Source organism: Paroedura picta, chromosome 3, assembly GCF_049243985.1.
Source record: "Paroedura picta isolate Pp20150507F chromosome 3, Ppicta_v3.0, whole genome shotgun sequence".
Taxonomy (NCBI): domain Eukaryota; kingdom Metazoa; phylum Chordata; class Lepidosauria; order Squamata; family Gekkonidae; genus Paroedura; species Paroedura picta.
The window spans coordinates 95508024-95522621 of NC_135371.1; the positions used below are offsets into that span (position 1 = coordinate 95508024).

The following is a 14598-nucleotide window of genomic DNA, read 5'->3' on the forward strand; positions in this document are numbered from 1 at the left end:
GCTTTGAGACTCCTTCAGGTATTGAAAAGTGGGGTATAAAAAACAACACTTCTACTTCTCAAATTCCCTGCTAAAAGATTTAGTGATGGCCACTGCACTAAAAAGTGAATTATGCAAACTCATAGAATACAGGTTTATCACTGGTTATTAGCCATGTTTACTGAAAGCAGTCAAAATTTTCAGAGGAAAAATGCTATGAAATATTAGCAACTGGAAAGGGATGGAATTGTGAAGCCCTCCAAGAGGATCTTTTGAAATGGAATAAGTGGGTTCCAAGTAAATGTAAAGTGATGCATACTGGAGCAAAAACTCTTGAACTACACCACCCGCGTGGTGTCAAAATAGGATCTGGGTGATCCAGGTTCTAGCCAACTCTGTCACAGAAGCTCTCTGCCTAGCAACCTATCTCATAGCGTTGTGAGGATAAAATGGAGAAGAAAATGATGTAAGCTATACTGGGTCCCCATTGAAGAGAAAGGCAGGCTACAAAAGAAGTAAATACACTTTATGTCCTGACTAGAATTAAAGCTGATACAACCGGCACTGGCATGGGGGGGGGAGGGGAAAACAGCAACGAGAGAGTGATTAAGAAAGAGAGAGATAAAGAAAGAGGATAGAGCAAAAAAAGAGTAAGCAAGAAATATAGATAGAAGGAAAGAAAGTAAGAAAGAGATAGAAGAACAGAGACAAATATAGAAAGAGAGGGAAAGAGAATTACAGAGAAAGAAAAAGACAGCGATGGAAAGAAAAAGAAAAAGTGATAGAGATAAAGAAATAAATTGAATATGAGCTAACTATGTGATATGGCATCTAAGAAGGCTAATGAGACATTAGGCTGCATTGCTATGAACATAGAACCTACAGTAAGGGAAGTTGATACCAGTCTATTCCACATTGGTTAGACCTCATTTGGAATATTTTGTAGGTGGAATGTGTTCAGAGAAGGGCAACTAGGATGGTTGAGGGGATGGAATCCATGCCTTATGAGGAAAGGTTGAGAGGGGAGGGTATGTGTAGCTTGGAGAAGGCCAAGGGGTGATAGGATAACTGTGTTTTACTACATAAGAGGTAGACATATTGAAGAGGGAGCCAATTCGTTTACTGAAGCTTTAGAAACAAGGACTAGGAGCAATGGATTCAAATTACAGGAAACAAGGTTCCACTTAAATATTAGAAAGCATTTTATTTCTAATATTCTAATATTATCAGAATATGCTGCCTCAGAAGATGGTGAAATCTCCTTCGTTGGACGTTTTAGGAGATTGGATGAACACTTGTCATGTGTGTGATTTTAAGTACCTCAGAAGGTGGGGGTGGAACTGGACTGGATGACCCTTTGTGGTCTGTGTGATTCTGAAAGGTTAGTAAAGAAACTCAAAATGGAAGGTCCAATGTTGTAATGTCCTTTTGATGCAGTCCCATTTGGAGTACCATACACAGTTCTAGTCAACATGTCTCAAAAATATATTTCAGAGCTGGAACAAATGCAAAAGTGGTCATGGAGCACCTTTCCTAGAAGGGATTGCTAAAGATGCTAGGATTTTTCAGTTTAGAGAAAACTATTAAAGGGGGACATGGTATGGCACGGAGTTGAAAAGGTGGTGACAAAACCTTGCCCTTATACAGGAACTCAAGGTACACAATGAAACTGATGGCCAATAGATACAGTTGTGAAATTCACTGTCCACAAGCATAATAATGGCATGTAGCAAAGATAGCTTTAAAATGGGATTTAGCAGATTCATGGTGGACAGGTCCTTCCATCGCTATCAGCCATGGTGACGAAAAGGACCCTCCACATTCAGAGGCAGCAAACATCTGAATGCCAGTGCTGGGAGACATCCACTATGCCATGTTTGTTGGTACTATAGAGAGACTGGTTGGCTGGGGGAGCCCTTATGCTGAACCTCTTGTGTTTTCATGGGGGCAACAGCAGGGGAGGTATATCTCCTTCACTTCCTGCTTGTGGCTTCACAGAAGAATTTGGTTGGTCTCTTTAAAAGACAAGGTTATGGAACAGGTAGACTTCTGGTTAGGTTCCTCTTTCTGATTTGGCCTGTATCCCTGGCACTTCACAAAGCAAAGTCTAAAGTATTCCTCCAGCTTCAGGCAACCTTCTTCATTTGGAGGGGGGGAAGGAGACCAAGTTGGAAGAAGTATCCTTAGAACAGAGAAAACAGCCACATCGTAAGGATGGACACAACCTACTTTATAGTTTAGAACATTTGAGATCCTAATCTCCTTCCATATTTTGTCCTAATAATTGTTTTTACTTACAGTTCACTACTTTGCAAAAAGAACCAAAATTACAAAACAGTGCTCAACCCGCTATTAACCATCCCTGCACATAGAAACTCTCCTCCCACCACAAGTTTTATTCCTACTTCAACACTTTCCCACTCCAGATTTCAATGAGCTGAGAAACTAACGAATGTTGACAATTACTTTGCTGTTTCAAAGTGTCTCTTTCTGGTTTTCATTCTCAGATGTTATTTCTGAATTTTAAAAAGGGCAATATATGTTTTTGTAGGGAGAAAGTGATATAATTCTCCTTGTAGTTTTGCTAGATTGGGGTGGGGGGGATGTAAGACCTTCCTTCTACAAATGCCTCCTCCGCCTTCTCTCCCCCACCACCTCTTTCATTTAGTCCTTGTAGTTTTGCTAGATTGGGGTGGGGGGATGTAAGACCTTCCTTCTACAAATGCCTCCTCCGCCTTCTCTCCCCCACCACCTCTTTCATTTAGTCGTCCTTCAAAAATAGTTTCATTTTTAGGTCCAGTTTTTTGTTTTCAGAGGGGACAGCATTGAGGAGGCAACATGGCCATCACAACAGGAAACAAATGGAGACGCAGAAATGATGAAAATGGATCAGAAAAAGAACCTGGTTCAAATTAGGCATCATTTTATTATGGGGAAACATGAGTGACTTTCCTTCTGCATACACTCCCACTATAAAATTCATGCTGGAAAAACCTCTACAAAAATGTGTAGTGCTAAAGGATGTAAGAATTCTGCATAGATGGTGAGGATCTTTAAAGCTCCTTGAAACCCCTGATCCCAAACCCGTTATAAGGTTATTAGTCCCACAAAAGCAAATTAATTAACAAAATAAGAGTGGGACTCAGCACATTTAGGTTATAGTGTGTTAATAGACCTAAAGTCAAATTTTACAGGAAAAAAGCATATCAAGTCTCCATTGAAAACGGCAGAGTAAAGCAGTGAATTTGTTCAATATTGGCTTTGTATTGAACACATACAAGTGTGAACACAAGTGCATTCAGTCTGCCATTGGGAAACTTTTATTAGGGTTCTTTCCCCATAAAGTGAGGTTAGTACTTTGGTTTTAGTGCATGCCATGCATTTAGCTTGAATTAAAATACTGGCTAGTTGAACAACCAGCATCCTAATTAATCAAGAAACCTGGTCAGGCAAAGGTGTCCAAAATCAGATGCTGTTTTATCATCTCTTCTGTGCAACACAACGCAAAACATTTTTTCTAAAAGTGGAAGCACCAATTAAATTTCTTCTGCATGAGCTGTTTTGGCCTTAATAAATCTTCTAATTTACATATCTTCCTGATGTTATGGAGCACGAACTGGGAAGACTAAAGAAGCTACAGAAAGAACAAGAGAGAAGCAACATTTAGCTTGCAATTTAACCCAAATGACAACCAAGCGTAAATGCATGAAAGCACATTCTATAAAACTGGAGGCAGCACTAAGTTTCCATTTATTTCAACACATGGAATCCTGAAAATCCAGAACTTCAAGCATCTGGTGGTGTTGGTGATGTTATTTTTTTTAAGAAGGGTATTTAAAACATGGGGTTGAAAATTTTTGGGGGGTGGGGGTGTTACAGAAGGCCAAGGGACTATGGAGTAAAAGGGCCTAGAAAGAAACCAAAGGAGCTGCCTACTTCATCATGCTCAGCCTTTAGTAAGGACTACTAGAGCCTAGTTTCATGCAAAAACAAGCCTGCATATAAAGACTTTGCAAGCAGTTCGCTTTAAATGTTTAGACTGAAAAAAAACTGGTACATTGTCCTGATTGCTCTGGAGCAGTCTCTTTTGAGACTATCAATAACACTGTTTTCAGATGGACTCTTTAATCCTTTTTTAAAAATTATGTGATTAACAGTTGTTTTTTCTGGCATTTCAGACAGGCAGGCTTTTTAAATCACTGGCGATTTTGATGGCAGTTAATTTTTTTTAATTCAGACATTTTAAACAGGAAGTGCTGTTGTTCCCCCACCTCCTTTTGGGGGGAAGTTTTGATTCATTTTTGTGGCTTTAATCTTTTTACCCATGTTTATATTGTTCTTTAAAGAAATGAACCAGTTTTTCAATGTAATGCAGCAGCATACTTGGAGAGAAACCTTAAAAAGGCAGGTGCAGCAAGAATGTGCAGCATCTCCTGAAATCCAAAATCTGATACAAATGCTCTGTGGATACAGTTTAAGGGGCCCATCTGAAAACAGTCTCATTCGGAATAGAATAATGTCTTCGGATGGAAGTGGCCCAGGGCTCTCAGAATTTCCCACTTCATCATTCCAATTACATACCTCTTTGGGGGATTTAAGTAATGTAAAAGTCATTCCAGTATCCAAAGCAGTGGAGTATCCAACATTTTAGAAGCAATGAACCTGAACTCAAACACTGAATGGTTTAACTCCCCAAATTCAAGTGATTATATATCACAGCAACCAATAGCATACAGCAGACTTTCTCAACCAAGATTTTGTCAAATCCTGGGGTTTCTTGGAGCCCCTGAAAGAGTCTCCTGAATGGATGGGAGTTATTTTTTAATATATTTTTTAAACTTATTAAAACATTTATCGGGTGATATGACCATAAATCCCCACTCACAAGATATCCAATGATGGGCCTGGAGGGGGTAGAAGAGGAGGGGCCCTGGGTGGGCATGTATACGGCTATGCTTCCCAACCCTATTCTGCACCATCCTGCCACTTCTGGGGTTTCTCGAAGCCTAAAGAATGTTTCAGGGTTCCTCAACAGTAAAAAAGTTGAGAAAGGCTGGCATACGGCCTGTCAACATTAATACGAAATCAATTGTAATATGTATATAGCACTATGGGAGTATTCTCAATTGCCCTGCCCAAACATCTGGAAATGTTTACTATTTTCTTTACCTGTTCAAATTTTTAATGTCATCAGTTTCTACTATATTAACAAGACAAGATGGATCAGAGTCACTCTTGAGAAGCCAAGGAATTGTGACTTCAAGCACAAAGGCATTACTTTCCTCTAACATTCCCTGCCCCTTCACTGTTAACAATACAATCAAATATTCCATCAAGTCTTGTTACTCAAATCTTATTTTCCTGCCCAGAAATTAAGCCCTCACCCTCTTTAAGTGGAAGACTGGATGTTCAAAAATGTGCCATAATACTGTGGAGCACTCTATGAATGGCAGCATGTATTTGGAGCACTGCAACTAAGCCTTGGAAACCCTAATGCTTTATGTATGTGACAAACCAAGTCAACTAGTTTTAAGCCTGGACAATTCCTAGTTCCAGGTATTTTTGTAAGTAAAATAGCTTTTTACATCAGTGAGACAATGTGTGATACATGTGTGGCTCACAACTGCATATGGAAATCTTGGAACAAAAAGTATTTTTCCATATAATGGAGAATGGATATTCAGCACTGAAGGAAACATGTCAAAAGTAAAACGCTACAGAACGCAAAGTAAAATGTAACATTTAATAATAGTACAAAGAAAACTGAAAGAAAACTGAAAGCTTTTAAAAAAAACTTGTAAAACAAAAATGAGAATGGCATGTTAACATTTCTTGAAAGCAGTTTCATAATTATTCCCAACAGTCTCTCAGTAACATGTTGTCGGTCCTGCAGGTGGAATCCTCTACTTCGCTCGTGTTAACAAATAAACTGCTCAAATATACAAACTTTGAAAAACAGGAAAACATGTTATAGCGAAGCTTCCATGAAAAGCTGCATCTTTCCATTAGTCCAATTATTTTGGGGGTGGGGGGGTGGGATGGGGGTGGAATGAGTTAAATAGTTTCAAGTTTCCTGCTTTCCTCACCTAACATAAGAGTTGAATTTAATTTAAGATTAATCTCACATTTTATCTCCCAGGAACTCATTAAATAAGAAACAAATGTGTAGAATTAATATGTATATCAACAGCTGAGTTTGGTCTCGTACAAAAATATGACATTAAGTACTACTAAAGAGGATCCCAGGCAAGAAAGTAAGTGTGTGATTTCTGTTGGGGATGATTTTTACTACAAAAGGACAATCAGACTGAGGCAAAATTGAGGTCAGTAATTTTTAAAAGGGGCAAAATGGTCAGCACAATGTATGTATGTGTATATATACATACATATTTTCACATACAATTAATATATTGTTACATACATTCTGAATGTCTTCATCAGAAATATATGGAAATCTTTTCATGATTACTACTACTAGATTTTCACACACTTCCAAAAAATGCAGGGAGAAATAAACTGAGCTCTTACAAGCCAATCAGAAAGAAAATATTTCATAGATAATCTTACTGGTTACAGCACTTGCTAGAACAGATACATTAGTTTGCATTATCCGATCAAACTTTTGACCTGCTCTGAAGTCTTGTGTATTTAGTCTTCAGGCTTTTACAAAACCTTTCATCTGACAAAGAAAAGCATGATTGACTTTGCAAACTTTAGCCAATTTCATTTAGCCAGATTGTCATCTTGTACACGTTGTGTCACATTTGTCTATTTAGACAATAATTCTTCCTAATATGTTTATCAATCAGGAAATTATATATATATATATATATTTAGCTTAACAGAGGCACAGCCTTTTAAAAAATCAGATTATAACAAACTCCTAAAAAGTGTAAATATCTACACCACCATTTCTTAGATGGTTTGCCATTTAAAGTACCTGTATAATTTTATCACGAGGTTTTTTCCCCCTTACAAATATCAAGTAATACTGTAACATGATTTTTAATCTATGACAGACAATTGCCTTTTATGTGGGGGAGAGAAAACCCCAAGAACATATTTCAACTTTTGAGCACTTCTAACAGGCTACTGCAAGAGAATGCGCAACATGAGGAGTCTCTGCCCAGTTAAATGCTACTTTTGGGCAGGGAATGAAAGTGCCTCTCACCAAATATAAAATACAGGCTATAATACAGCATTAAAAAGGATCTTATGTGGGACGCTAAACCATCTCCAGAGAAAAGGAGAGCTGAGAACAGTCAATGGCATTACATAAAAGCAAGGTGGGAAGAACATAGAGGAACAACCTCTACCACCTCTGGAGATGACTGATCTGGTTGAGGATACAATACACACCTCATTTTACATGGAAAGAATGAATGAGAGATGCTTATACTTCTTTCGGGGTTTTATTCCCACTTCTATGCAATGAAGGATCTAACAGATGTGAATATGGCTTGGATCCCACCCAGAATTGCTTCACATGCAAGGAGGGACAATTTTCACTGATTTCTCCTTCCCAAGTTAGTCCCAAATGCCCCCAACCCCCTAATGTTGCACCTGAGAGATCCCCAGGATTATCTCCCATGAGTTCTGCCAGGGGAGGAAGAAATCAGAGAGAATCACCCTACCCATCGTGCCTATGGAAAATGGAGGCAGGACATATTTGCATTTCTTGTGAAACAAATGTAGACTGTAGTATTAAAAGCATTTAAGTGCAAGCTAAGGTATAATGTGTGTTACTGCCCTGAAGTCTCCTTCATGTAATTAATTAAATCCCACAGCTAATTTTATCATCACCTGGAGATATTCTGCCATTAACCTCATTTGTGCTGATTTTCCATTTCAAATTCTAGCTCATGAATGTGTCCAATGTGCAAAAGGATTCCCAGCTTTAACAAACAACAGGCACAGCTCCAAAGACTGCCAGTTACTCAACAGCAGGGAAAATCCTTCCACAAACTCTTATTTCAAAATATACCTTTTCCCATGATGCCTGGCAAACAAATTCTTATTTGAATGCCTCAGATTTTGTCAATCATTCCTTTTTCTTTAGTCTAAGATCTGGAAATTTCTTAATTAGGTCAGATGGTTCCCCCCCCCTCAAGCAAGCCCTTGTTTGTTTAAAGCAGGGGTAGTCAAACTGTGGCCCTCCAAATGTCCATGGACTACAATTCCCAGGAGCCCCTGCCAGCGTTTGCTGGCACAGGCTCTTGGGAATTGTAGTCTATGGGCATCTGGAGGGCCGCAGTTTGACTACCTCTGGTTAAAAGCATGTCAGTTACCACACAGAGATGTAAATTTAAGAAATGTTCACATCTAAGTGCTTCTACATTTGTCATGCCTACTCTAAATTAAAGGGAATTCAAGGGAAATCTTGCTCTGAAAGTCATATCCATTCCTTGTCTCAGTTCCATCCTACACAAGAGAGGATAGTAACTGTTGCTGATATACAACAGTCCCATGTACTTTTTTATTCTCACCCACTGCAGAAAAGCAAATGCATAGGTTTTTAAAATGTGTATTTTTAGCTTCAGTAGAAAGAAAACTTTCTTAAAAGAGTGGGCAGGGCTGCGGAAAGGGATTGAAAGGAAATAATAAACTGCAGTTATCTACATCTTACTTTGGATTAAGGAATTTCAGGCTGAATCATTACTCATAAGGATACATTTATACAATAAATGGAATCGTATCTCATTCATAGTTCCATAATTACAATGAGTGTAAGTCCTCTTAAAATGTCTATCTAATAATGCTGCATGGCAGATGCACAGAAAACTACACATTGTTATTACTACTACAAACAAAGATACTTAGGGATTTTGTTTAAATAACACAACTAGAGTGGAAGTTGTTAAGCTGGAGCACTTTTCTTCAAACAAGAAATTTGAAGTGTTCAGTGATGATTTATTCAAAACGTTTTGGTCATTTTTTTACACCAGAATTACTTAAAAAAATAAAACAAATGAGGTACCCAGGGGTAATTTAACGTAAATTCCTTAGTTACATTGCAATGGTTAATTTATTAGGTATAGGTAGTGTCAGTATATAAATAGATGTTCTTGGCTTGAAATAAATTAAATTCCTGCTCATTCCAGAGCTAGGCATTGCAATGCATATAAGGGAATTTGCAAATACAAGGCTAATAATTCCTTTTTAAAAAGTTACATCCTGCAAAGACCCAGTCCTTTCACTGAGATACACAGAAGATGGTCATTTTGTCTTTCATGCTGGCTCACTTGCATAATGGTAAGGGCAGAACGGATCACAGGGTGGAAGCACAAGCAACTAAATACATGAATGCACAAAGTCCGCTCCTGGCATTTAAGTCTGCATGTGAGATTAACTGAAACAAAAAAGAACATAAAAAGTATAAATTAAACTACAGAAATCAAATATAATCAAAACATAAGAGTAATGAAATATGTATAATATAAATACTTATATACACAAACACACACAAAATGATACAAAGAGGACATAGTCCTTCAGAACACACAACATGAGTAAAGCTACACCTGTTCAAAAAAAACCATGGGCTAGACAACATTTTCATTAACAACTGTACCATAGCTAAACTTTTTTTAAAAAAGGTCTTCACTTTAATCCTTGCTATCTCACCATATTAGGACTAGGCCGGGCTAGATCCAAACACTGATTTCTGTTAAAGAGATACAATTCCATCAGCAGAGTGGAATGCTCCTGCCACCCACCCCCAAAGCAGATCACCGAGTTCCACAAAAGGCTGCTCCTGAGGAAAACCTCAAAACAAAATGAAAAATATAATGACGGTTTGCAGTAGCTAGATGGTTCCCTCTAGTTGCCCTGCAATGTGAGCCTACCAGCCTTCCCAGCCAGGTTGGCAATGCAGCTCAGCATCCCCACAACCTCTTAAGGAGGCCCCCATGTTGGAGAGTCCGGTTTTCAGATCCACCAGCTGTGACAAAAATAATAAGCCTTAACAGTACTGGGGGGAAAAAAACAACATTTGAAAGAATAAACCAAACAAATAAAAGGGTTGATGGGTGGTAGCTTCTCACTAATGCCCCAAGCAAGTGGTAAAGAGCAGGTAGCCTCCTTTGAAGGCTTAGCCACGCCACCAAACAGCATGCAGCTGGCTGAATACAAGCAGGCACTCCTCACCCGCCCGATACGCCACACATCAATGCCCACATCCTCCTTGGTGACCAGCACTCCGCCACGGAAAACAGGGCGGCCTTTGGGGAGCACTCGGCCACTTTCGTTAAAGGGCTTGAGTTTGCAATTTAAACCCTTCTGTAAAGCCCAATTGCATCATCTGTGAATGAAGAAGTCACAAATCCCTCTGTCCAGGTCCCACCCAACCTGCATGTTACCATCTACCATTGTCACGGGAGAGCTAGACTAGACTTGATTGAAAATGGCAGCAGATTCCAGACTTTAGACAGCTAACATTGAATTTTCAACCAGAAGCTGTTTTACTGCTATTTTCGTCATTACTGTTATTTTAAATGCTATTTTAACTGTTTTAATCACAGTTAATTTATACTCTGTATTTATATGATATATTGTACACCGCTCAGAGTCGGGTTACTAGGATGGGTGGTATAAATATCAAATAAATAAGTGATACAATATCCAGCCAACAGTCTGGTGAAGCTTGTATTCACCTTAGCTTTCCATTCCTGGCAGCTTACTCTGTGAAATGTGAGTGCAAAGATCAAGCAGTATAACAATTGCAATGAGTAAAGCCGATCATGCAAGCTGATCCTTAAGAATTTGAGAATCCAGATTCTAGTACCAAATGCCAAGGGTATTAGCTAATTAGAAATCTCAGCCCTGCTAATAACAGAATTATCCTCTTAACAAAGGGAGCTTTCCTAAAATCTAAGACCCAGCACTCTCATTCACATGAATTAGCTCAAAAATCTTCTCTGTATTGTCCAGAAGATGTCACTGCCTAGCTTTAATGAGATCATTTGGGTTTCTAGTGAATTGGTACAGTTAACAGCTACCCAGATTATTGAAGCATATTAGCTGAATTAAATTTTACTCAGCCAAATGCAGAGTTTTAAACCTGAATCCATGTTTTATTTAAAAATTGGCTTATTACTATAGCTGCCTTTAATCTTTTTTAAAAAAATAGTGATGCCAGCAGTGATTACATCTTCCATTGGGCTGTCAAATAACGGCATCTGTTTGTGGCTCTATAATTTAGCAATGTACACAGATTAAAGAAAAGACAGCGCATGCTTGTCCCATTTACATGTGCTGAGTCAAAAATTGTCCATGTCTAAAGAACTATAAGAGCCTCTTGTGGCGCAGAGTGGTAAGGCAGCCGTCTGAAAGCTTTGCCCATAAGGCTGGGAGTTCAATCCCAGCAGCCGGCTCAAGGTTGACTCAGCCTTCCATCCTTCCGAGGTCGGTAAAATGAGTACCCAGCTTGCTGGGGGGTAAATGGTCATGACTGGGGAAGGCACTGGCAAACCACCCCGTATTGAGTCTGCCATGAAAACGCTAGAGGGCGTCACCCCAAGGGTCAGACATGACTCGGTGCTTGCACAGGGGATACCTTTACCTTTACCTTTAAAGAACTATCTGAGGCTCTTGTGGCGCAGAGTGGTAAGGCAGCAGACATGCAGTCTGAAAGCTCTGCCCATGAGGCTGGGAGTTCAATCCCAGCAGCCAGCTCAAGGTTGACTCAGCCTTCCATCTTTCCGAGGTCAGTAAAATGAGTACCCAGCTTGCTCTTGTTGGGGGGGTAAAATGGTAATGACTGGGGAAGGCAGTGACAAACCACCCCGTATTGAGTGTGCCATGAAAACGCTCGAGGGCATAACCCCAAGGGTCAGACATGACCCGGTGCTTGCACAGGTGATACCTTTACCTTTAAAGAACTATCTAAGCATTTACTGTGGAAGCTCACATCACCCCTCAATGTTTTGTTCTGTTTTTAACTCTGCCTTGTAGCAACCTTGCCTCTTCCAATTTAATATGATTCTAAACTCTGTCTGAGATTATATAAAGGTTAATGCTAGCTATATATTGTTAAAGCTATTCTAAGCTTTAGCTGCAGACATATAGCCATTTAGGCCACACAGCCCCATCAATCAAGAACTATAGTAGGTAATCTAGAACAGGTATTTCTCCCCAGAGCCCAACCTCCATGACTGACATCTGGATAGGGATTGACATAGATCTACAAGTCGGCCATAATCATTTCAGAGGTGGACCTCGTTTCATGAAGTCTTCAAATAAAGTCCTTACAGGCTGCACCATGTATTTACCCATTGCAGGGTGGAATCACTACTTACCCTGTCAAGTTGGTGTGAGAAAAAAGCCTATCATCTACCCAGCCTAAATTTTTGTTTACACATGTTCCTATTAAAGCATTAGCCTGAACCTTACAGGACTACTTTAACAGAAACCTATGAGCCTATTTCAAATGATGTTTTCTATTTCTGGTCTGGAGGTAAGCACAAACCACTTGCTAATTCAGACATAATGAGAAACTATGGTTTGCCCCAACTAGGAAGCAAATTAGAGTACATGAGGGGAGAAGGGATCATACAAGCACAGGCCCAGCAATCAAACCATGGCCATTATATCTGAACCAGGTCATTATATCTGAACATTTCAGAACTAAGCAGCCAACCATGAAGCTGTATGTTTCAGTATAGAAATGTGGCTGCTAAGCTTTGGCCTTGTTCATGATGGCCATTATCATGACTACTCACAATAAGGTCAGGAGTTTTTTCAGCATTCAAGATAGAAAATATTAAAGGTGGCAAAGGAATAATCTGCTTTTTAATCTGCTTAACATATTGGTGTTGACAGTTGCAGAGGACCAAAGGCAAGGAACAGTGGAGAAACGCTTCCTCTCCTAAATTAATTCTACATATTGTTTTAATTTATATAGCATAAAATAAATCTTGAACTCTTTAGGAGTTCTCTGATCCATGCTATAGTGATGGCTACTGGTTTAAGATGTTTTTAAAAAGTGGATCAGACACATTCAGGGGGATAAATGGCTTGTAATAACTGACACCGAATTTTCGTCTTCAGAGGCAGTTTCTCTAAGATACAGAGGTAGACATCAGAAGATGACCTCTGTGCTTCCTTGGCAGCTTTTCAGGGAAATTTGAGCGATTATCTGTCTAGGAAGATCTTTGGTCTAGTCTAGTAAGGTGCAGTTAAACTTAGGGAAGGAGCCATAACTCAGTGGTAAAGGAAGTGGTTTTCACTCAGAAGGTCTATAGTTAAAGCTCTACCACCTCCAGTAGTTCTCCAGTTCACTGGTGGAGAGCAGGGGAAGACCTCTACTGGAGACCCCTGGACAATCATTGACAGTCTGAGTCTCCATAAGGCACTTCCATATAACCATGGGACATATTATTTAGCTGAAACACAAAAAATTCCAAATAAAAAGGTAAATCAACATGGAACAACATATAATCTGTTCCACATAATATATTTCTGGTAAGGCCTTGGAGGAGGAGCATGTCTCATGGCTTAAGTGCCACTCGGTGCTTAACATCCACTCAGAGTGGCTGTCCCGCCCGAGTGCCGCCTCCTCCAATTGGCTTGCCTGTCTGTCCAGCAGCCAGCCAATCATCTTCCATCCCCCACCCCTGACCACCTCCTCCTCCTTCCACTTCCTTCGGAGGCTGCAAATTCCTGCTGCGTGACAGCTGCCCCAGCCTGTGAGTTCTCTTCCCAGGGGTCTCCAGCCTTTCCAGGTCCTGTGAGGAGGGGGAGGCCATCCACAGAGTTCTTCCACCCCACCCCACCCCACCACCCGTTGTATTCCTGAATGCAACAGTCTTGTCCCCTAGTAATGACAATAAAAAACAAGAAACTATGTTGATCATCCCCCCAATTTACCCTTCTGTTTTACTGTTTTTAAAGACCTTTTTTGTATATTTAGTACAAAAATGTCAATGTTAACCATCTAGATGCCAAAGCCCAGAATGTTAAGGGTGATGACTTCCTTCCTTGAAAAGCAGCAGGCTTTGTACTCCTTTGAAACTAAAGATGCCAGGGACTGTCCTGATGCAAGGCCATCCTGAGAAGATGCCCCTGCCTCAGCATCACTAAAAGCATCATTTGCAGAGGGCATATTCTTATTTCTACCTCTCTAATATTTGGAATCGTGATTAAGCCTTGCTAAAATGTTCACCATACCTGTGATGTATTCTACTCACATTAAAGGAGCTCTGAATAGATGGTTTAAAAAACATACAAATTCAAGCACTTAGCTAAATGGTTTTTTCAAGGCTTTTTAAAAGGAGCCAAGCTAATGCAATATTTACTAATGCCCGGGTGTGAATGCAGTGTGGGGTAAAGAAGCTTGTGTCAGGCTGCTTACTTTTTCTTGTCCTTGTCCTTCTTCAGTGGCTGCTGCGATGTGGCCTGCAAAGACTGGCACTGCAGTGTTTCAACCGCTACCTTCCGCCTGTTGAAGGCATTCATCTCTTCCTCCAGCTCTCTTCTCTTCTCCTCCACCTTCCTCTTTTCTTCCTGATGTATCCTTTTTAGATGTTCAAACTTCTCATGCAGCTGACAGGAAAATCAAAACACATCCAGTGAACTTGGCTTTTACATTTCTATTTAGAAAGAGACCTTTGGCCCTGACCT

The 14598-nt window shown here is 39.8% G+C and overlaps 1 protein-coding gene across 3 annotated transcripts in view; it reads right to left on the bottom strand.

The window, feature by feature from the left end:
* Positions 1-737: 737 nt before the first annotated feature.
* SEPTIN8 (septin 8) overlaps positions 738-14598 on the bottom strand; it is an 85569-nt gene continuing 71708 nt past the window's right edge. Inside the window, exons 9-10 of one of the 3 annotated variants that reach the window (XM_077326913.1) lie at positions 14330-14520; positions 738-3613 (exon numbers count right to left, since the gene is read on the bottom strand). In XM_077326913.1, coding sequence (XP_077183028.1) covers positions 3559-3613; positions 14330-14520 — 246 coding nt within the window. In that variant the 3' untranslated portion in view covers positions 738-3558. Of the gene's footprint in view, positions 3614-5708; positions 9329-14325; positions 14521-14598 lie in introns of those variants that run through there. The other 2 variants (XM_077326914.1, XM_077326915.1) reach the window with 2 other exon arrangements.